Source organism: Lepisma saccharinum, chromosome 1, assembly GCF_977018435.1.
Source record: "Lepisma saccharinum chromosome 1, izLepSacc3.1, whole genome shotgun sequence".
Lineage (NCBI taxonomy): Eukaryota > Metazoa > Arthropoda > Insecta > Zygentoma > Lepismatidae > Lepisma > Lepisma saccharinum.
In genome coordinates this window covers 83,752,125-83,775,576 of record NC_139229.1, presented here as the reverse complement: position 1 = coordinate 83,775,576, position 23,452 = coordinate 83,752,125, and the positions used below count along the sequence as shown (strand labels likewise).

The 23,452-nt window shown below is 41.6% G+C and overlaps 1 protein-coding gene across 3 annotated transcripts in view; it reads left to right on the top strand.

Annotated features, from left to right (window-relative positions):
* Nucleotides 1-22,670, top strand: part of LOC145997198 (uncharacterized) — a 304,738-nt gene extending 282,068 nt beyond the window's left edge. For all 3 annotated transcript variants that reach the window (XM_083133947.1, XM_083133956.1, XM_083133937.1), the window contains 3 exons: nt 17,945-18,085; nt 18,503-18,640; nt 21,067-22,670. In XM_083133947.1, coding sequence (XP_082990073.1) covers nt 17,945-18,085; nt 18,503-18,640; nt 21,067-21,276 — 489 coding nt within the window. In that variant the 3' untranslated portion in view covers nt 21,277-22,670. The remainder of the gene's footprint in view (nt 1-17,944; nt 18,086-18,502; nt 18,641-21,066) is intronic.
* Nucleotides 22,671-23,452: the final 782 nt, after the last annotated feature.

Below are 23,452 nucleotides of genomic sequence, written 5' to 3'. Positions count from 1 at the left end.
ATTCGATCCCGGGACCCCTGCCGTCGTAGCTCGATGTGCTAACCACTCCGCACTCTCTACTTTTAATTTTAGTAGTGCAGATTTATTCTACTGGTTATAAAATTGGGTTAATTTTTATCTGATTTTAAGAGTCACGTTACCTAACTTCATTTTGTTTTGAGCAAAAATTAGGCTCCCACTATACTTTGGTAAAGGTAGCCGGAGACTGGTCCTTACCACATCATCTCCACAAATATCCGAGATTTTGAATAAGTACCATATATGATTTGTTGATTTGGTGTTTCAAGTCCAGTTTATGCACAGTAAGCCTAATCGAGACAGTTTAAACTGGAATCCGAACCACTATGTGCCTCCATCGGGTATCGAATTCTGGACCCCTTGATTGCAAGGCGACGACGCTACCACTGCGCCATCGAGGAGGCCCCATTTCATATGACAACGAGACTTTCTCACGTATTGTTTTCCGTCGAAGCAGCTGCAACGGTTTCTTCCCGCGGCCTCTCGTTGATCATCCGAACATCGCATGCGGACCACAAACCTCAAGGCCAGAGAAAAGCCGTTTTTTCGCCCACCTCGTTGCCCTCCCGAACCGAGGATTTTTTGCCCGCTCCGAGTCCGTTTCAATTACCCACTTTGTTAGTTTAGCTGCGCTCCGTGTCCTGTGTCGGCAGGTTAGCAATTAAAGGCGCTTCCCCCGCCCGAGTCCGTCTTTCCCGCCAGCATCGCAACCTCCCACCTTGTTGCTAGTTACACACACGTCACAGCAATTACGAGATCAGCGAGGGAAGCAACTGCGTCGACATGTTAATGTCCTGCTCTGTTGCACCGCGTGCGTGCTTCGGCCAATCGCGTTTCGGTGGCCGTTTAGGAAAACTGGGCAAATTGAGACATTTCCGAGCGTTTTCATTGTTTTGAATTCGTTTTCTTACGTCATCGTGTTTAAACAATCGCAACAACTGCTCGTTTCGCCGCATTTGAGCTATCTGGCCAACATTGCTTGTTCACATATCACATGAAAGTGTCGTTGCACCCAAAACATAGCCACAGAAAGTGGGGCGTCCTCTGTAAGTCAGACTGGAAATAATTGGAGATGGGAAGATTACCATAAACAATATATTGGATATGTTTATGTGCATATGTAATATGGATCACACTTTAAACTGTAGGTCCAGTCCGGATTACCTTTTCTGTGCATAAAATGGACTTAAAACAACAAAACAAATCATATCACATAAGTCGTTTCCTTGTAATCAAGGGGTCCCGGTGGAGACACATAGTTGTTCGGATACCACTTGAAACTCAATGTCCAGTCCCGGTTAGCCTTACTGTACATTACGTGGACTTTAAAACACCAACTCAACCAACAGTAACTCGTAATATGTGGTTCTCTTGGGCAATTTTGAGCGACAGGAGAGCAAGTGCCTCCCGCCTCCCTAAAGTCCGCACCATAGTTTGAGTTGTTGCTTTAAGTCCACTTTATGCATAGCTAATCGGGACTGGACCTACAGTTTGAACTGGGATCCGAACCACTATGAGCTTCCACCGAGGATCGAACTCGGGACCCCTTGATTACAAGGCTACGACATTACCACAACGCCATCGGGGAGGCCCTTGAAGTCCGCACCAGTGGATGTGCACACACATATATACAAGGTCCGCCCATAAAGAAACCGAACTGTCAAAAAAAAAGAACCAAACCAAATAAAAAGGTACTGTATTCTGGCAACACCGCAAAGAGCTATATCGAAACGTCCTGTCAGTGCATGTTTCAGGCAGTCGGTATCGGGGCAAGCGTGAGTTAGGTGCAGGTCGTATGCAGGTGGCGTACAAAATACGCGCACCAAGATGGAACAACGTTACAATAAAGTTTTGTTACAAATTGGATAAATCGTTTACCGAAACGTTACAGATGATACGGGCAGTGTATGGTGATGCAGCATTATCAAGAACCCAGGTGTATGACTGGTACAATCGTTTCAAAGGTGGACGTGAAAGTGTCGATGATGAACCAAGATCGCCCGTCGAGATAAAAGCACGGATGTCGAAATCGAAGACAAAGGTGCTGCTGATCGCATTTGTTTGATTCCCAAGGACTAATCCACCATGAATTTGTCTCTGAAAACCAAACAGTCAATCAGTGGTATTACAAGGAAGTGCTTGGTCGACTCAGAAACAGGATGAAGCGGGTTAGGAAGGACCTCTGTGATTCTGGCCAATGGTTTCTGTTACACGATAATGCTCGGCCTCATACCGCATTGTCTGTACAACAATACCTTGCTAAGCATTCAGTAACAGTGATCAATCACCCTCCATATTCTCCGGACTTATCGCCTGCTGATTTTTTCCTTTTACCCAAGCTTAAGATGGCTATGAAAGGGCGAAGATTTGACGACGTCGCGGACATTAAATTAAATGTTACGCGTATTTTGCGAACACTTACTGTCAATGACTATCAACAGTGTTTCCAAGACCTGTACAAACGCTGGTCAAAGTGTATTGCCTCCTCTGGTGATTAATTTGAAGGTGATAAAGTCATTTGAAGGTAATTACTTGTTTTTTTTTAAAGTTCTGTTTTTTTATGGGCGGACCTTGTAGTATTTTTCGAGTTACTAGTATTATAAATGAGCTGTTGATCGTAGTACAAATAATTCATTTTTGTTTTTGAAAATTTTACGTCGCTTGTCTGCCTCTGAAGGTTAATCGCGAAGAGAAGGATGAATGGATGAAATAAATGAAGGAAGAAACACAATGCAACCTAGGAATAGAACCTACGACTCCTGGCTCGAATGAGAGATTTTAGGCTTGTCTTCCTTTTTGTAACAAGCACTCTAAAACTCTGAAATAATATTAGCCAAGTTCAAAATCTAGCATGAACCACGAATGCACACATATTCCTGAGTGAATACTGGTTACTAAGTTGAATCTAGACTTTCACATGGAAATTTGCTATGTTCATATCAACAGACGTGTTCATAGAAAATAACAGTAAGCATAAGGTTGGCTACCATTCTTTAACACAGTACTTTATCATTTCTCATAACACTTTCAAATTCTTATTTCTCAAAAAAAAAAAAAAATAGTGATGGTGTGAATGTGAAATACAGTGCACAATGTCTTAGGTTGTTGGTCTTGAACCTAAAATATGAAAAGGGTTGTGTTTAACAAATCATGGTTGTAAAACAAACTAGGCGTAATTGTTTGTAACAGTTTTGGAATTTGTGATTCCCGTGATCCATCTCTTGATAGCAGAAATTGAAAAAACGCCGAACTTCAGTGCCCAGAAAAGACACCTGTCATGCAGTTTGGAAAAGAATGTGGGAAGGGGTAAAGAGTATCCCGACGACGTGACTGTTACAGGTTCAAACTTGACCACTCATTACCGGGAAAGAAGTACTCAGGTTATGCAACTTCAGTTGTAGTTTACTCATTCGGAGCTCCTGTCCTGCTTTATGTTACGCAGTTGTAGATCAAGATGAGAAATTGCCATGGATACACAAATAACGAGCAGCCTTAAACAAGATCGTTTATTGGTTGGTGTTATTGCTTCGGGAGGCGTCCAGACATTTGCGGAAAGTTGATCGGTAACATAGCAATTGCCCCCACGCAAGGCCTTCCCTTCCTCCAACACTGGACATTCACAGAAGTCCACGATGAAAATGTTTCTGCGCTCATCTTCACTGCGTTCCAGTCTTTAAAAAGTACTGTCTGGAAACACTGGGAATTGTAATGGCGGATAGTCCATAGATGCTTTCTACGGGGTTGCATACACAATAAGATATTTCGTATTTTTAGAATTTTCCTTTCAAAAATGCCAATCGGGGGTATTTTAAGGGGACTTTGCATTTACCAATTTGGTTTTTCCACGAGTTATTCACTGCTTTTATTTGAAATTTCGGAGGGAGCTGTAGCCCCTTCAGCCCTCTGCGTACACCAGTCTCTAGAAACATGCTACATGTAAATATTGGCAGTAATTGAGTGGCTCTGGAGTAAAACTTGATGAGCCGTAAACTTATGGAACAGACGAAAACCAGAGTGATAGTTTGTCCATGGACTATCCAATTGTTCCTTCATTATTGTGCAACAACTGAAAACTGAAGCAACATAATCCAACGTTGACTCAATTTCGAACGGTGTGTGCGTTAATCAATTTTACGCACGACCGACTAAGTTTAGTTTTTGAAATGTTTGATACTAAGAACAGTGCCATCTGACGGTTGACATCTGATTTCCTGCGGAGGTATATCACGTTGTCGTGATATAGTAAACTGACAGTTATAGATACCATAACACCTTCGCAAGTACTAGGCATCTATACTGGACTTAGGGGCCTGCCAAAATTGAGATATCACAAAACTTCTTCAATTGAATTGTGTAGTGTGGTCGGTATATAGCACGAAGGATAAACATTTCGTTTATCGTTGGACTCTCATATTTTTCTTCTTACCGAAGATAAACACTCCTGGTGTAATACGAAAAAGTTGTCGCAGATGGCATGAAAAGTGTTGTGATACAAAATAATCTTGCCTGATACACTAGAGCCAGAAATTCCTTTACAAAAGTCCAAGGAACACACCACACAAAGATTCTCGTGAAAGCTCTTAGAAATTCCTAAACGGATGAAAATGTTGAATATCGGCATGATTCTTTCAATCGAAGATGGCCGCGGTGGCTCAGTCGGTAACGCGTCTGACTACCATGCTAAAGGTCCCGGGTTCGATCCCCGGCCGGTTCAAATCCGGGAAATTTTCTAACGATGGAAGCGGCCCCGGCGCCCACCCAGCGTCGAATAACATGGGTACCTGGGGGAAACCCTGGGGGGTAAAGGCGGTCAGGGGCGTGATGCTGATCACATCACCCCCACTCACGACCGGATCAAGAAAGTGTGGGGCGTTACCCCCACACCCCCTATACGCCTTCATGGCGTGGTGCTAAGCACAGGGGAGCACTTTACCTTTTTACCTAAAGTCAACCTCCGTGGCGGAGTGGTTATCACAGCGCGCTACGACGCCAGGGGTCCCGGGTTCGAATCCCGGCCTGGACATGGGTGTTCTTTGTGAGTGTCCATCAATTTCATCATATCACCACTCATCCTCATCGTCACGATTAGCGAAAAGTGGCAGAAAAACGATGCTAAGTAAAAATCAAAACCAGAAATATGATTAAAAAATATCTTTTCAGCAAGCTCTGACCCCTAGTGAAGGATAGTGCAGAGAATAATATACGCGCACTTTGTGCTCCAGTCTTCAAACAGCGCTTTCTTCTAACCTTGAAGATTTCCTTTTCGTAAAAAAAATAAAAAAAGAATAAAAAAAAATATCACATCTCAGGTAGTCCGATCATACAATATACATCCCCAAAATATGGAAGACCTGAGGAAAAAATCATGCAAAGGCAACCTAAACACGTGATGGACGGCACGCACGCACGCACACACACACACACACACGCGCGCGCGCGCGCGCGCGCGCACACGCGAATGCAACGGAGAAAAGCAACGGTCGCAACCCTTTGTTTTGAAACGTTCGAATTTCCAGTAGAAATTGCGCCACATGTTTGTCATTGCTTGGGTCGTTACCATCGAGAAGTTTCACAAATGCAGGCGCTGAGGGGGAGAGGGTGCGAATGGTATGTCATTCCCTCTTTCTCTTTCGTCTTGCCACTTTCTCTCCTTTCCGCTCTCTTGAGAAACCATTGCATGTGCACATTGGAACTGGTTTGGCGGAGGTCGATACTAATACAGGAGGCCCTCCGTGGGATATAGCTGTACTCTCCTCCGGGACAATTAGCGCGCATCTTACGGCTTCAAGGTTCTTTCAAAGGTAGCAATATGAATGACCAAAGAGAACTAGCGTTTCTACTATTCTTTTTTATTGCTTTTGAAATATATGCCGCACATATTTTATGTGCATTGTTCTTATTTGGAGAATTTCTTTCTGCTACTCTTGGCTGATGCTGAGGATGAATGGTGATCAGATGAAAATCATGAAGGCACACTTATAAATAAACATCTATGCTCAGGTCAGGATTCTGATCCAGAACCTTCAGTGGTGAAATCGTGACCACTCGGTCACCATGATGGCTTACTTAATGTCATTGTTTTGGTACCTCTTCGATCAGTCATGGCTGATGGCGTAAAGATAGCGAAATGCCCAGAAGCAATTGTTTTCAAGAATGCCTTTGCTTAGGTTTTGAATTATTTTAGGGAGCCACCCCTTGAATCTGCAGAAGTGTATTCTTGTGAATTGCTTGAAAATCTTACACGTGATGTCAGAGCCAAACCACTTACAATGTCAGAGTCAAAACACTTACAATGTCAGAGCCAGATGGCTTACTTGTGGTGCCAGAGCCACAGGCTTAATGTTGGTGCCAGAGCCAGATGGCTTGCTCGTGATGCCATAGCCAAAATACTTACTTGTGGTGCCAGAGCCACAGGCTTACTGTTGGTGCCACAGCCACAAAACTTGCAATGCCAGAGCCAGATGGCTTACTCGTGATGCCAGAGCCAAAAGACTTGCAATGCCAAAGTCAGATGGCTTACTTCTAATGCCAGAGCCACAAGACTTGCAATGCCAGAGTCAGATGGCTTACTCGTGATGCCAGAGCCAAAATACTTAGTCAGAGCCAGATGGCTTACTTGTGGTGCCAGAGCCACAAGATGTGCAATGCCAGAGGCAGATGGCTTACTTGTGATGTCAGACCGAAAAGACTTACAATGCCAGAACCAGATTGCTTACTTATGATGCCAGAGGAAACAATCATTACAATATCCTCAATCTAATAATCTACGTGAATCCGTATTTTTCTTATCTTTATGCCATTCATGACAATTAGGATGAGTACTGATTACTAGATGTATCTGATATGCATAAGACAGGACTCGAACCGAAAACCCTCTGTTATATTCTTTGGGACAGGGAGTTTATAATTTGATACTTGGTCCAAAATGTGGCAAGCGGAAAGCATCTCCAGGGAACTAACTGCATGTTCTCGTGGCGTCGCAGAGGAATACCTCGAGGGGAGCGAATGGCCAATCTCAAGGTCTTGCTCTGCCACTGCAAGCCTCACTTGCTTCGGGCTCAATTGCGACTACGTAATTGTATAAGAAAGCACAATTCAAAAATCTTCTAAAAGGCAAAGAGAAACCACCTCTTATATACACGATGCTGCATTTTAGTTAAAGGATCTGCGCTTTCACTTGATGTTCCCATAATCAGAGAAGTCTACCTGGTGATCAACTTTGACTAAGAATCTTCATTTGGCTTGTGCTGGATATTTGTAATACAAAATGATGAATGTATAAGAAAGCTTGTAGGCAGCATGGTTCTGAAGGGGAATTTACGAATGAACGTTGAACAATATTTTTCAAGTTTTGTGCGATTTTTAGAGTGCATCTTGCACACTAACGAGGCTCTGGCATCTGAACCTACGTACAGTATAATCCTTTGCAGGACTTTTGTGTTGTCCATATGCATTTGCGATTGTACTCTCATCAATATCATCTCATCGCTATTCATCTTCATCTTCGCGATTAGCCAAAAGTGGGAAAAATCAAAGTAAAATAAATCAAACCAACCAATCAAGAAACTCTTCATTTTGTGTCTCTTCATAGTCATCTCTTTTCCAACGGAAGCTCGTTTGAAGACAGAGCCCAGGGCATGAAGCTTCCATCTAAATCCAGCCACACGAAGACATTTCTGAGATTTCTGAGATCTGCTGGGTGGTTTCTTACAGATGTAATTTTCAGAATTCAAAAAGTCACATTACCGGACTTCCAAAACATGTCCTCCCCCCTTCCCCCGACTATATTTCGGTTGTGATACTATTGCTTGATTTAGACTTTTCGATTTTAATTATACAATAATATTGAAAGAGCAGAGTAGCAACATACCGCAACACCCAAAAATCAAAATATTCATTTTCAGTTGAAACAAAGCCGCGATTTGTTTCCTTCCCAGCCCCGCACAATATCTGTCCGTGCAGTGTCTCGAACCCAGGCCCTTTCCTAGGGAAGAACTGCGACCACCCAAGGAGCTGAGCGACCAAGGTCGAGTCGTTGTGTTGTAGAGGAGTTAGCCTTGGTTGTGCCACTCGCACGGCTTGTTATATTCAGATCACCATCAGGATCCCGTTGCATAGAATCAATGAACGTACTCGGGTGTGGATTCCTTGCGGCCGTGAAATGTGCAGAAGCTGAGGGGGCGCCCCCTCCAGGTTTCCTTCTTGCATGCACGTAGGTGCGTGATTGCGACAGTGTTGCCATAACCGAATAACGTTTTCTTTCCCATCGGATTTTCCCTCATAATAAGAACTTTGAAGTTGTCGCGATTAATCCAAGAGGTAGTAAAAGAAGCGACGTAGAATGAGTAAAATATAAAGAAAGAAATCTGCAATTGTTATGCAGACTGGCCTTAGCAGTTGTTACGCAGACTGGCCTTAAAGAATTATAAAGAAAATATTTCATTTGCCTCGGCACTTTCGGGCCTCTCCGATGGCGTAGTGATAACGTCGTTGCCTTGTAAATAAAGGGTCCCGTGTTAGATACCCGGTGAAGGCACATTGCACAATGGTTCGGATCCCACTTTAAACTGTAGGTCCAGTCCCAATTAGCCTTTCTGTGCATAAATTGCAGTTTTATTTAGTAGTGTGTGTTTTCACTATTTTCAAATAACGGCAGACGCATTGTCCGGCTCCGGACGATATCCTTCAATGATAACGTCGTCCACTGTCATTGCAACGAATTGAAATGCTTAGCTTTGTTTTATGTTTCGATTTAGTGCAAAAACTCATGTAAATGGCATTATACGACATTGTAATATTTACTATTTTTAATACAAATTACTGATAATTTTACCGATTTGATTTTTATCTATATAAATTGCTTCTAGGTAGCCTATATTGCCTTCTATTTTATTTGTATTTTATGTCGCATTTCTGCCACGTTTGGCTAATCGCGACGATGAGATTGAGTGACGAAGATGAACTAGATGAAGAAAACGCCACACCAGAACTCGAACATGCGAACTTTGATGGCGAAGAGGAAAGGCGACCACTGAGTCGGCCGGAAGGGTATCATGTCGGTTTTCTGTATGACAATGTTTTATGTCAATGTCGACAATAATGCTATATTCTCTTCTTTTATTTCTCTTCCGCTTCTTTAGTCTAATCGCAATTATAAAGATGAATGATGATCAAATTATACTGATGAAGAGGCGCACAAAAAGGCCACCCATGCCAGACCGAGATTCGAACCAGGAACCGTCGGTGGCAAGGTCCTGATTCACCCAACGAGCTTTGTCACCGAGGTGACGGTGAACTTGATCATATTGGTCCATCCTTAACGTATAATAATAACAACAATAGTAATCCCCGGCGCAACAGCCCGTGAGGGCCAGGGAGTGCTTACCGTCTTACCATCTGCCGAGGTGGGAGATCATCCAACCAATTACGGGATGACGTGTGGTCGGTACCACGAACCCCCAGTCGTTATTGTAGGTTTCCATGACCGGGTTACGCTGCTCGTTCGTAGCTCCCCAATTTCCTCACCATGTTGGGTGGCAACCGGTCCCATACACTGGCCGAAATCTCAGGAGAAAAGTTGTTACGCTTTCCCCAGGAGACTCGAACCTGCGGGCGTCCCGTAGCCGGAGCCCAAAGCATGATCGCACGGCCACGGTGCGGGACATTATAGACGTATACGAAAGTAATAACGTCATCCGATTTCCCCTTTCGCTCTGAGCAAAATCTCCATTCGCCTGGGGAAACTTTCCTTTAGATGGCAACCCTGATTTGTGCTTTGCAGAAGTTGCCTCTGGTGGAAGCAAAGCCCTTTCCCTCCGCCGGTGTTTACGAGCTCAGCTGAGCAATTGCGCGCCCCTCTAGCTGGAAATGGGGGGGGGATGAGCAGATCTCCCTCCTCGCAAAAAAGAGACCTTGTACTCGTGGCCTTAACTTTTTCGCGTGCTTTTGTTTTTGCCATTGCTATCGTCAGTTCAGCCGGAAGGTGAGAACGACGAAGGATGAACATAAATAAATAAATATTTATTATTTCGAGATTCAGACAAACGAATGGAAGACTGGAGTTGTAATATCGAGACCAAGAACGAGGTAGGCTCCCTCATTCGAGAGACGAGATTGAACCGAGTCTTGGGAAAGAGGCGTTGCAGCTTTTTCTGATTTACTATATCAGTACCCAGGCACGTATCCAGAAATATATTTCGGGGGGTCCGAACCAAGTGTCTCAGGAATAATAATAATAATATTTAAATTAAAATAATTATATTACAATTACATTAAATTAAATAAATACTAATTAAAACATTAATTAATATTATTAATATTATATTGTTATTATTACACGAATAGGTAAAAAGACTGTAAGAATAGATATATAACAGCACGTATTCATTACCTAGCTTACTTCTGTACTTATGATCCGCATAAATTGAATAAAAACAAGTGCCCAAAGAAAAAAATAATTGAATATTTATTGCATAACAAATAAAATATATTAGAACCGGTCGGCGAAAAGTAAAGTTCCTGATTAACATTTTATGCATACTATCATAAATAGTAGTGTGCAAGCATAAATCTTTGATACTGTCCTTCAAAAACCGTATGATCCCTATATAATTCTTCCCTTCCAATAAGTTTAGGGAAAATTAATAATCACCGCTTAATCAACAGATGCTAAACAAGTATATTTTCATTATTTAATTTTAGTACTTGGTAAGTCTTTCGGGAGCGGGTCAGGACCCCCTTGATCCCCCTTAAATACGCCCTTGCCAGTACCCACTACTTTGTTTTCACTATAGCTCTCCAAAAGGCCTTGAGATTCTGAGTTGGCCGAAGATAATATTTGCACAGAGAATTGCACCGAAGGCAAGGACGATAATTTTTATGATGCAGAGTGCCCCTGTTTACATAGAGATAAAGACTGGATTTGTCGAGAAAACGCCAAGAGATAGAGAGGAGAGCGGGCATTCTCTTGTTCATCAGGAGGAGTCCAGCCCTGGGAATATCAAGTGACAGGGATGCTGTGGGAAATGCATCGAACCTGGTGGATGGTAGCAGATCCTTTTGATTAACAGGGTGGCCGGAAAGCCCATATGCCGCTCCCATCAACATGGGTTTCAGTGTCCTTTTGTAAGAAGTAAGTAAATGTTGGGACATCTGCCCTGCTGTTGAACAACCAGTCATCTGGGTCATTGGCCGCCGCCAGGCCTGAAGTTTTCAAATTTTCCTCTTCTTTCGCAAAACAGCTGCAATATTCCAAAATCTGAAAAATTACATAATCTTAGAATATTCCTTCTAGAATATTGACGTGAATTTTCGCGTGGTTTGCTTTCGCCGTTATCTTGATGTTATCAATAATTTAATAGGCTTAGGTGCTCACAAAGATATTGAGAATATTTAAATAACCGCGAAAATAACCCTAAAATTCACGTCAATGTTCTAGAAGAAGCTGATGTAATTTTTCAGATTTTGGAATATTACAGCGTTTCTTCGAAAGAAGAGGGGCATTTGAAAACTTCAGCCCTCGCGGCGGCCAATGGTCCAGCCGAGCCCTTAAGTCGACTTGTAATTGGATATCTTCCGTTGAACAATGAACGACTTCGTGCTAGCACCGGAGCCAAGAACGACGACGGGTATGGATGATGACATGATGAAATTGATGAATGTACATTTTACAATGGTCACTCATGCCCATGCCAGGATTTGAACCCGCGACTCCTGGAGTTGCAGCGCGCAAGGTAACCACTTGCCACGAATGTAGATCTTCGCACGACCTGAACGACTATTTTTGGTCCGAAGAGAATCAGTATCTTTTAGCAAGAAATGGAACGTACCTCACCTCATGTCATGGTTTGGACGGAACAACAGAAGACCATCTGTTTGGGTCCGTAAAAACCAAGCCACATAATTTACTCCTTGCCGAGGCAAAGTGGAGTTTTCGACGCCCCGTACAGCCAACGTAGAAGGATACGTTCGACCCTCGTCTACACAGACATTCTCTCTGGGTAAGGAAAAGACCCCGCGCATATAGCACCATGAAGGCACATTTAGGGGACGTGGGGGTACGACCCCACACATTCTCGATCTCAGACATTTTGGGAGGTGATGTGATCAGCACCACGCTCCGGCCTCCTTTACCCCCTCCCCCAGGTGTTGCCACCAGGTACCATTGATTTGAGACTGGGTTAGCCCCAGAGCCGCTTTATGCGGGACAAGGCCGGAAAAAAATCCGACCAGCCTGGTTCGGAAGTCTAGTCACAACAAAAATACTTCCGCGAGATCTATCGGCTTGACAGACGAGTGGGCGAAACGGCAGAAGTAAGCGAAACTTTTTATAGACCCGCGTTTCGGGTCGGGAGGGAGGAGGAGGAACAAAAGGAACGCAGAGGAAATTGCGTTCTCCACGCAACTTGGCGGGGCCGCAATCGTCTTCCTTCTGACGTAAACACGGGGGGGGGGTCCACGTTGCTATTTTCGTCCCAATTAACCCGGTTATTAAATAAATCCCCCGCCCCCCCTGCATACGGAGTCGCCACGTATGCTTCCATATGCGAGGACTCACGGAAGGGGAGGGTAAACGCCGCTTCCAAAAGGGGTTCCGGGTTTTCCGGGAAAATTCGTGAGCGCCGACTTCCGGTCGCTGCTCAAGCTTGCACTCCGGTGCTAATAGACCGGGAGATACGGCCTCCTGAACGCCGCGGATTCCTCGAAAATGCGTCGCTACGAGGAAATCGATGCCGTCGGTTGCCACCCCTTTGCAATGGCATTGCAGGTGGCAGAGAGAAGAAAAACAGTCGCCTGCCACAGTTTATGTTTCCATTCACGCCATCGTACTTTTGCCAGGAAGTCCCGAAACACTCGGGGAGATTATCATCAGACCCCTGCACACAATCACCCACACAACGGTTCTTCGGAAGAAGCATACAATTATTTTCACGACGATCCCCTACTGAAGAACAGAAAGCTTCCTTCCGCTCCAGAAGATAGTTCCTAAAAATCGGCTTACTCATCCGCGGATGTAGAAGCTCTAACCTAGCTACTTAACTCTGTTGCATCTCTGCATGTCTCAAAGGTGAAATTTGTAACATTGTCTTTCACTTGGAAACCCAGCACCCATATGCATCCCGAATAACTAGAACGGTTTAGGAATCACCTCAGAGATACCAGCAGAATCACATACGCTGTTTCCTGCACTTTTGTAATACAAGAAGGTTGCTCGTGACTCCAGAGCCACTAAACTACGTGTATAATTCATTATTTGAGCCAAGTCCAGGGTCCTGCCTGCCAACCCTTAATGTTAAAAAATACTTAAGTATGTATCACTACCTAAATGAAAGAATAGATTAGAAATTTATCGTACAAAAACCTAACCTACCCATCTTTCTGCGCGTATTGAATACCATGGCCAGAGGTCGGGTGCACCTGGTACTGCCCCTGCCACGACCAATGTTGCCAGTACACTTCGTAATTTCTAAAAAAGCAAAACATACTTTTTATGCATATGCCAATATTAATCCCATAAAATTGTCTGTAATGCATAAAATGAGTGAAAGTTTATCGTTATTTTATCGATTCGATAAATACCAACACAGACCATCGATACACATCGAAAATTATTGCAAGAGACTCCACAGATCCTTTTTATCGATGTTTTTCTTTCCTTCATAAAAGTAAGTTTTTTAAACTTTAGATAACTTTTTTCGCATACTGAACTGAACGTTCATGTAGAGCATGATTTTGTTCTTTAATGTTTAAAAAATATCATCCACATAGGTTAATACAAAGTAAGTTTCATATCTCTATCGCTTTTTAACTTTTCGCACACCCGTGGTTGTCAAACTTTTTTCTCATTGTGCCTTTAGTCGTAACGAAATGTCTAATGTACCCCCACCATAGGTTTTCTCCGAATGGTTTTGGGAATTTTTTTTGGCTGCCTAATTTTTATTTTTTTTATTATTTTTTTTTTACGTTGGAAGCATGTATCTGCAATAGAGCAAAATGGCATTCGGGCTGTATGTGGAAAGATTGTAAACAATATAGAATCCTATATTTATTATTTTATTGGGTGTTCCTGCGTTTATAATCTTTACGGTTAATTACAAGAATAGAAACGTGAAACACATGTATGCTAGGAGTACATAAAAAACTTGAATTTTTCACATATTTTTTCCAGAGTTGTTGAAAAAAAAGTAAAGTTCAAAAATAAGTTTGTAAACAAACTGTCAAGCACAATTTCGGAGTTTTTATTGTAAATACTCAGAGTTTCTAGAAAGTAGCCTGACACAGTTTCTTGATGTCTGGTTGTGCACTTGAAACTATCAAGCAGAGATCCGGCTCCAAATTTAGACTATTATACATTTCAAGTATTTTATTTCAAAACATATGGAACAAAGATAAGAGTGTCAGTGACAAAATCAGCCTTATGTATGAAGTCTGCTCTACACACCTGCAGCAAAATGTTGTGGTGTGGGATTTCTCGACATTTCTCTTCCGAGCTGATCGCGTATCACAGTTTGACAACCACTGCGTCTAAACTAAGTTTAGAACGAGATGAGTCTTGAACATGAAGTCTCGACAACTGTCGAGAGATCTGGTTCCGATTTTTGAACAGTGGTTCTCGTATACTTGCCCAATCGAGAAACAAACACACACACACACACGCTGATTCTTCTAGGTAAATGAGGACGTCCGCCCCTGGTCGCCTTAGCATGCGCAAAGGTCCGTACCTTAGTTGGCCATTGCAGATTCTGGCTTCGTTACGGACCCCGTGTAGGAAGCGAGAGAGAACAGAAGACGTGTAATTGTCTCCCGTTGCTTTCACAAAGTGTTATTGGATTTTGAGAGTTGCTCGTTTTCTTAATAATCGTGGAAAAACCCCGAAGGATGATTTTCTACTCGCTAATTAGGTCCTGGCCACAGTCCACCGTACTAATTTCGTCCGCCGTCCTCACCACTTCCGTATGCTCCGTCCTTCTTTTTTGTGTCTTCTCCGCGCGGGAAAAGGACGGGATGGAAATTAGGAAGGAGAGAGAGAGAGCAAATGCAGTGAGTGCGAGTGAGAGCCTAATCATCTCTTATGTGAACCCTTTTGCGGTTACAATCGCCGACAAATTAGCTTCGTGTCTTTGGAGAGATCCCACAGTAGGGAATCTTTGCGAAGCGTCTTGGCCAAAAGGACTCGCGAAGTCCATTAACTTAGTGTGCCAACTGGGATTCTTCCGCACAACAATTATTTTTTTGTTCTGACAGTTCAAAAATAATTTTATGGCAGCGATCGAATTGAACACAATATAACTAACTCTAGCCTTCTTCAGGCCGAAGGTTTATGGCTGCTGCAGCAACACAAGCGTTCCATCTGTCCCTATCCTGGGCAAGATCAATCCAACCTTTTCCATCCTTACCGATTTTCTTTAGATCCATCTAAACGTTATCCCTCCATCCTCGTCTTGCCCCTCCTACTGGTCCCTTACCGTCAGGTTTTCCAACAAGAATCCTATAAACTCTTCTTTCCTCTCCCATTCTTGCCACGTGGCTACTCAACAAAATATAAGATGTTTCTTTTCCATACTTAGATTACATATAAAGTGTTGTGATCTACAACACAGAAGGAATTGAAATTGTGTTGTTCCGGTAACAATTGTGTACTTACTCATCGTAACAACTTCAAAGATAAACTCAAAATCAATGAGCAATGATCTGTGTTCAAACACTCACCAATAGCAGCTCTCCTCATATTCTCACTTCTGAATTAACGTGATAAAAACAAATATTCTAATCTTGCCTAATCCCTCCTCCCTCACATGTCGTCATTCCTTGATTATATTTTGTCCCTACTCGTGTATTAAAACATATTTTTTGGTTTTTTGTCATCATCATTTCTGTTAATGTTACCTAAATGAAATTTAGCACAATAATCGTGTCTATTCATGTCTCTATCCTCTGTGTAATTTTGTTGTGTAAGTTGGCCTTTGTTCTCATCTTTATTTTTCTGCGTGCTTTCCTTGTTTCTGGGCCTTCCTGATGGCGCAGTGCTAACGTCGTTGCCTTATTATCAAGGGGTCCATGGTTCGGATCCCATTTTGAGCTGCAGGTCCAGTCCCGATTAGCCTGTCTGCATAAAACGTTAACTCTAAGAAAAACTCTCTTTTTTTGTTTTGTTTTGTGTGTCTTGTAGAATACGTGTATGTATGCATTGGAGTTAGCTAGCACTACAGGCGCAGGCTTAACATCACCCTTTAATAAGAATTCAATTAAAAGCAGCAGAACATTTTATTTTTTATAAGATAAATACGATTTTGTAACTTACAGTTCCAGGATTTCCGTCCTTTTCGCAAGGAACAGACAAAATATAACAAAACGAAGACCACATCTCCACTCAGAAACAGTCTTAGTAAGAAATCTGTCCCCTTTGAGTTTCCTTGGAAGATGATGATTCTGATCTCAACCGGAGACAAAAAGCGGCGGCGGCAGGACAGGCGTCGCCCACCTATCCTGCCGCCGCCAGCGCGTGGGCCTTCCCCAGTCGTCAAAGGCCCCGTCTGCTCCGTAATGCAATAGCAGCGTAATTCAATCTAGCTGTTACAAATAGATAGCAGCATCATCAGAAATCCACATGGGGAGAGATATATGAGTTAATAGAGGCAGTTGCGTAGACTCGTCTAGGCCCCGTTCCTCGCTCGTTTGAAATGTTGAACACGAACATATTCTTAAACGAATGGAGACCATTCATGATTTTAGAGAAAACCTTGATATTTCTCTAAAATACGTCTAGAGTCATCGACAGAACTTTATCTCGCTTTTAGCCAGGCACGTATCTCGAAATATATTTGGGGGGGGGGGTTCGAACCAAGTGTCTCAGAAATAATAATAACTGTTTAAATCAAACTAATTAAATTATAATTAGGCTATATTAAATTCAATTAAAACATTAGTAAAATGTAAATTAATTAATATTGTATTGTTATCATTACGTGAATAGGTAAAAGAGTATAAGAATAGAGCTATAACAGCATGTACTCATTATATAGCTTGCGTGTATTTATTATTGCAAACGTTTGAATAATCATTGAATAACAAAAAAGGATATTGTATCCAGTTGACGAAAAGTAAAGTTCCTGATTAATATTTTATACATGTTATCATAAAGTAGTAGCGTGTATAAATTTTCTTTGGTTCTGTCTTTCAAAGCCGTATGATCCCAATATAACCCTTGCCTTCCAGTAGGTTCAGAGGAAATGAATAACCATCGATTACAACAAATACTAAACAAGCACATTTTATTATTTAATTAATGTACTTGATAAGTCTTTCGTGGTTGTCCGGACCCCCTGAACCCTCCCCTAAATACGTCCTTGCTTTTAGCCTCGTGCATATTCATTAATCATTATCCTGCGAGTCTCCAGTCGTATTTTCAAAAGTAAATATTTCGAAGTTAGCCCCTGTTCTCTACAACCGGAGAACTTTGAGTATACTTTTACAAAGGAAATTTACATTTTAACCAGCGATAATTTGAACATCAATGATCTTTTATGTTCATTTCTCCTTTTGTTATAGTGCAGAAGGCCTTAGAAAGATCGCTTCGTGGGCTTACAGCAGACGACAATATGGGAGTGTGTCTGCGAGAACCAATCAGGTCCGCGAATGAGCGAGCCCGGTTGCCACAGCTAGCTCGCTGCACCCTTCTGGAAGGATGAGTGACCTCTGTCTCTTGCTACCTCGGCCTGTTTGTTCGGCTGAGGAGCAGACGACACGAGAGTATCGGCAATAGTGTGCGAGCGACGTCTGCTGTTAGCCCGCGAAACGCTCTTTCTAAGGCCTCCTGCACTATAATGTGATTTTTACGATGTATTGATATAATTAGTAACATTGCAATTAATATTATTAGTGGTCATTTTTTAGAATTGTGTCATGTGAGATTTTTCTTTCTTTCCAGGTGTGGTCGACATTCCACGTGTCGTTCTCGGAGCACCATGATACGTGGATGAACAGCCACTACGATTGGCTTCCGTCGAAGAGTCAAATTCCAAAGGACTTGGGGGAGCCCGTGCCCCAGGAATACCTCGAGAAACTGGAGGTCAGTAGCATAGTCATTGGATTGCAGTTTTTATGACTTCACATATTGACTGAGAATTTACCTAAATTTTAAAAACGCGGTAACTTTTTTCTTCTTACTGAAGCCTTTCTTTCTGAATTTAGGAAAATTTCTTCCGTTTGGAACTTTTAGTAGAATTTTCGTGGGACCGTCTGCCGATTCTTGTATCGTAATAGCAGCAATAATTGTTTCGAATCTCGGTTCTAGACGTATATATTTTCTTTATAATCGGACATTCGGTGTTATTCTTTTGTTTTTGTTTTTCAAATTGGGGGCACACGACTACCTTTCCATTTTATATTCTAAAGAACTTTGAATTTTTTGTCAACTCTCTCAAGATCTTTGTTATGGAATATCTAGTATCTAGTATCTTACAACCTTCTTTTTGGTCTTTTGCAGCTGAACGAGGCACTAAAAAATTCCTACATGTACCTTCAGAAGTTCGCGGTGGGCCTGGAGCAGGTGGTTTGGGATCAGGCTGATCAGAAAGGGGACTACTGGAAGCAGTTCAAGGACACTGAGTACAAATTAAGAGCGGTGAGTTCTCGGGAAGATTCCTGAATTTCTTCATTTATGAACACACAGCGGGGATTCTCCTTAGTTGAAACTAATGAAGCTTTGCATACTGTGTGCTGCACAGAAAACTAAATGCATCATATCTATATACGCAGCAGAACGCATCGATTGCACTAAAGTGTGTTTTATGGCCTCTGCGAAGTACCAGGTTTACAGTTTATTTTTTGTATATCGTAAAGTTAACACCACAAAGTGCATCACGTGATGCAAGTGAATTCCGACCCTTCGGCATGGTTCGAGAGTGAATTTTGTTCACGTTTGGTAGAACCATGCCGAAATTTTGAATATTCGATTAAGTCCAAACTTGCATGCTTGCACACGTAGTAACGTACACTGCCATTGTGATGACTTTAGAGTTAACGCCGTTACAGGTGATAAGTTATTCTTCAGAAACTGTGACAGTAACACAGTTACTTTGAAGTCGCTTTACCCTTACGTTTATTTACTACTATTCTGGTTTGAATTGGATTCCCTTATTGCAAAGAATTATGAGGTTATATCTGACTTATTATTATTCTCGGACGAATCACCTTACTTTTGTCTAAAACACATGTAAAAGTAAAAAAAAAAAAAAAATTGCTACCACTACTACTGCTCTTTGAATTAAATTACTGAAAGTGCAAGCCTTTTACTTTTTCAAACCATGGCACTGAGGACATATTAATGACTATGTACTGATAATAATAATTGATTGATTGATTTAGTTTATTTTACTTCGCGTTTGGTGCCCCTTGGCTAATTTGCGAAGATGAGGATGATTGATGAAATTGATGAATGGACATTCACAAACAACCAAGCCCGAGCGGGATTCGAACCCGGGACCCTTGGCGTCGCAGCGCGATGTGCTAACCACTCGGCCACAGGCTCCGGCACTGATAATAATAAGTTTGTTTCAATAACAAAAACAGAAAATTTGTTTCAAGTTATCTAAATGTATGTATATTTTCCGCCTTACCGACTGGGGGGAGCTCCATTATTTATTTCCCTACCAACCCCACTCTTTTATCTACACTAGTGTCCAAAATTAAAGCAACGAACAGAAATCCTTTCCTCGTGCGATTTTTTTTTTTTTATAAATTTGCCAAGTTTAACCTGTTGCTATCGTGATTTTTGTTGATAAATCCTGGCACATTAAGGTTAGTTTATTTTCTATCTTACACCAGTTGTCTATGACATCATAAATATTATTATCACCTGATCGTATTATGTGGTCAAATGTACACACGGGAAAGGATTTCCGTTTGTTGCTTTAATTTTGGACATTAGTATATGTAACTCTGCACAACCTCTCTCTTTCTATAAAAGTAATTCATAGATTAGTTAAAGTATAAATAAAATGTGCGATAAGATGGAACGCTAAAGCAATATATATATATATATATATATATATATGTGTGTGTGTGTGTGTGTGTGTGTGTGTGTGTGTGTGTGTGTGTGTGTGTGTGTGTGTGTGTGTGTGTGTGTGTGTGTGTGTGTGTGTGTGTGTGTGTGTGTGTGTGGGTGTGGAAGAAGAGGCTCTACAAAGCACTATGGGCTTTGGTTAGCTTTCTTCACTGATTTCATGTTCCAATTTTTTGAACACTTCATCTTGCCATCTGAACTTCGGTCTTCCTCTTGGTCTTCCAGCAGTTGGCTTTAGTTTTACGTTCTGTTCTTTTTTGTTTCCTTCCATATGGCCCAGCCACCTAATTCTTTGTGTTTTTATGAACGTGATTATATTTGTTTGTCGCATTAGTCTTTGTAACTCTAATCGTTTTTGCTTCTACTTCTGGTACGACTGTTTCTCTTAATGTTCATGTTTCACAACCATACGTAGTTATTGATCTGATACTTAATTTGTGTTCGTTAAATAAGTTGTTTCATTCATTCATGCATTGTTTTCTGCCCAGGCACAGGTCTTTCCTTGCAACCTCCTCCATGCTGTTCGATCTTCAGCTCTTCGCTTTGTAGCAGCATAGGACCCATTTCTTTTGATGTCGTCGATCATTTGGTGTCTTCATCTTCCCCAGATTTTCTTTCCCTCGACCATTCCTTCAATAACATCACTTAGGATACATTATCTTCTCATCCAGTGGCCAAACCAATTTCTTTTTCTCTTCGTGTTTATCTTCAGCATTGATCTCCAACTCTTTCTAGCACTGTTTCATTTCTCGGTTTTTGCCCATTTCACCCGTTCCATTCGTCTCCATAAGTTTATGTTATTGTTTATTAGTAGATATTTATTTGCATGCTGATTTCTTCTTGTATTTGACTGTTACTATGTATTTTTATACCAGTTTCCAATTCAAAGGAACTGTGATACATCGGCAAGGAAATGGTTAATTTTAGCAAGGGATTGAATCTTTTCAGTGGACAGGAGAATAACAAATGCCTATTTCCCGTTGCAGGTGCTCTGTGAAATGCAGGTCGCCATGTTGGAGAAAGGGGTGACGCAGCACGATGACGTCTCCAGACAAATCATGACAAACGAATACAGAAACATGGGCAACGCCACGTATCGAAATTTAAGGGACTGGTTCATCTTTAGAGATTACATGAACGGCTTGGAGTACGTGATTCAGGTGTTCGAGTATTTTAAGAACACTTTGACGCACTAAGGGGGGGGTACAACGGAAGAAAATCAAAGTTTCTCGACACCTTTTTTTTCTAACGTGAATCTTCCGTCAGTTGTCCACTTATGTATGTGTCTTTTCTCATCATGTCCATCATCATCGTCGTCTGCTGCGTAGACAACGGCCGGGGACTTTGTGGGTTCGGAAAACCTCGTCGTCGGGAGCGACGGGGGCCCAGAACAGACGGGGAATAGCCCCCGCAAACTCGACCACACTTTTACGTCGGAACCGTCCATTGTGTGTCTTTATAATTTATTACGCCAAACTTTTAAGACTTTACTGAATATTTATTTTGTTATTGTATTAATATTATTAGTGATGTTATTAGACGCTTTTCATTTTGATGTTGTAATGTATATTTTTTTTTCCCGAGACTGGCAGCCGTTGTGTACTTAATTCAGAGGATATTTGTTCGTCGAGGACAACCATAACTATATTAGTATGTTCACATAGGAGGTTTATCTTCAGAAAAAGACTGTATGATATGTACATTGCATGCTTTCCTAGAGGTGTTCAGGAAATGTGTTTGAAATACGTCCACAAAAGGTTTGCACATGCCTTTACCAGTGCTTTCGTATTAATGCACAGTTTCTCGCGTTCAACTGTTTCACAACGTTCACAAGGGGTGTAAGGGCTGGCCTTCACGAAGGCACCCAAATGCCAACCTCTCTTCCACGAAGTGCACCCTGGAAACTGCATTCTTGCAGGCTGACGAGGCTCTGGCGCCTAAACCCACGGTCAGCATAATCCTCCGAGAGGTTTGTGTTGCGTGTTCCGTCCATGTGTTTCTGTGGTTGTCCCTTCACCCACCGCTATTCGACCACATCGTAGTATTTGACGAGAAGAGCCAACTTCTGTCCAAAAATTCTTCACAGCACATTACTGAATCTGTTACAGACATACAAGAAATTGCCTTACTCATGTCTAATAGATTTAACAGTGATACGTTGTGCCTTTTGTTTTATTTTCACACGGACAGATGACGAATTTCTAAATTGAATTGAATTGAACTGAAATGTATTTATTTAAGTGTTGGGAACAGATTTACACCTTTATACAACACCGTGTATTTAACACACATAGTAAGGTTAGCTGCATAAAGAGACTTATAATAATATATATTCAATACATAAGTCAGAAATTTTTAATTAAAGAAATATAGTTAAAAGATAATTGTTCTTAAATTAGCCTACATTATTGTTGAATTTCATTTCTACATATTGGGACATTTACTCCCACTACGGTTACCAATTTGTCCATCCAAGAGTTAGATTTCAAGACTGTACTTGCAATTACATTATGGTGTCTTCTGGTATTATAATGAGGCACTTTTAAGATAGATTCCCGGTGGGGCATATTTAGTTTCATTGTTGTTTTTTTTTAATCATTGTTTTTGTTTTTTTTAATTGTACGCCGCTTTCCTGTCTCTTCCGTCTAATCACGAGACAAGGATGAATACTGATTAGAGGAGATTACTAAAGGGACATCGCAAAGAAACACCCGTCCCCACACCGGAACTCGAACATGCAATTTTGAGTGGCAAGATCGTGAGACGAGCAGTTAAAGCGATCACTCCTTGTAAGATACGCAGTTCCTCCACGTAATTGAGTTGATATATGACTTCCTATGTAGAGGACACAATCGTACTACCAGCAACATGTTTGGATGCAGAAAAGATATAAAGAGTGTGTGCACTAAATACCTTACATGCCTCGCACTTGACAATTAAGGCTTCATAGTTCAACCACACAGCCTTAGATGCCTTCACTATCTCTTTTCTGATAGTCTTTACTTTTAAGCTTTGTGCATTGTTCACAAGTTCTTTTATAGTGATATTAAAAATACACGTCTTTTTCTGAAGATCGTTGATTAAAGGTTGATTTCCAGTATTAATTTAAGCATTTTTAGCAGTTGGTACGATGTGAATGGTTTTTGTTAGAATTGTCCTTGTAACCACTGAACACTGATGAATTTGTGATGAACTGCCAATTTACATTAGTATTGATCTTTTAGTTTTTAGCAAAACATTAGCTTTGATCTCACGTTTAACTATGGGGAGGAAACACTTTTACATAAATTATTATTTGTTACCTCAACACAAACTCAAACAACACGCTACAGTTAAGTAGAAATGAAAATTCATGAACTTGCACACGATATC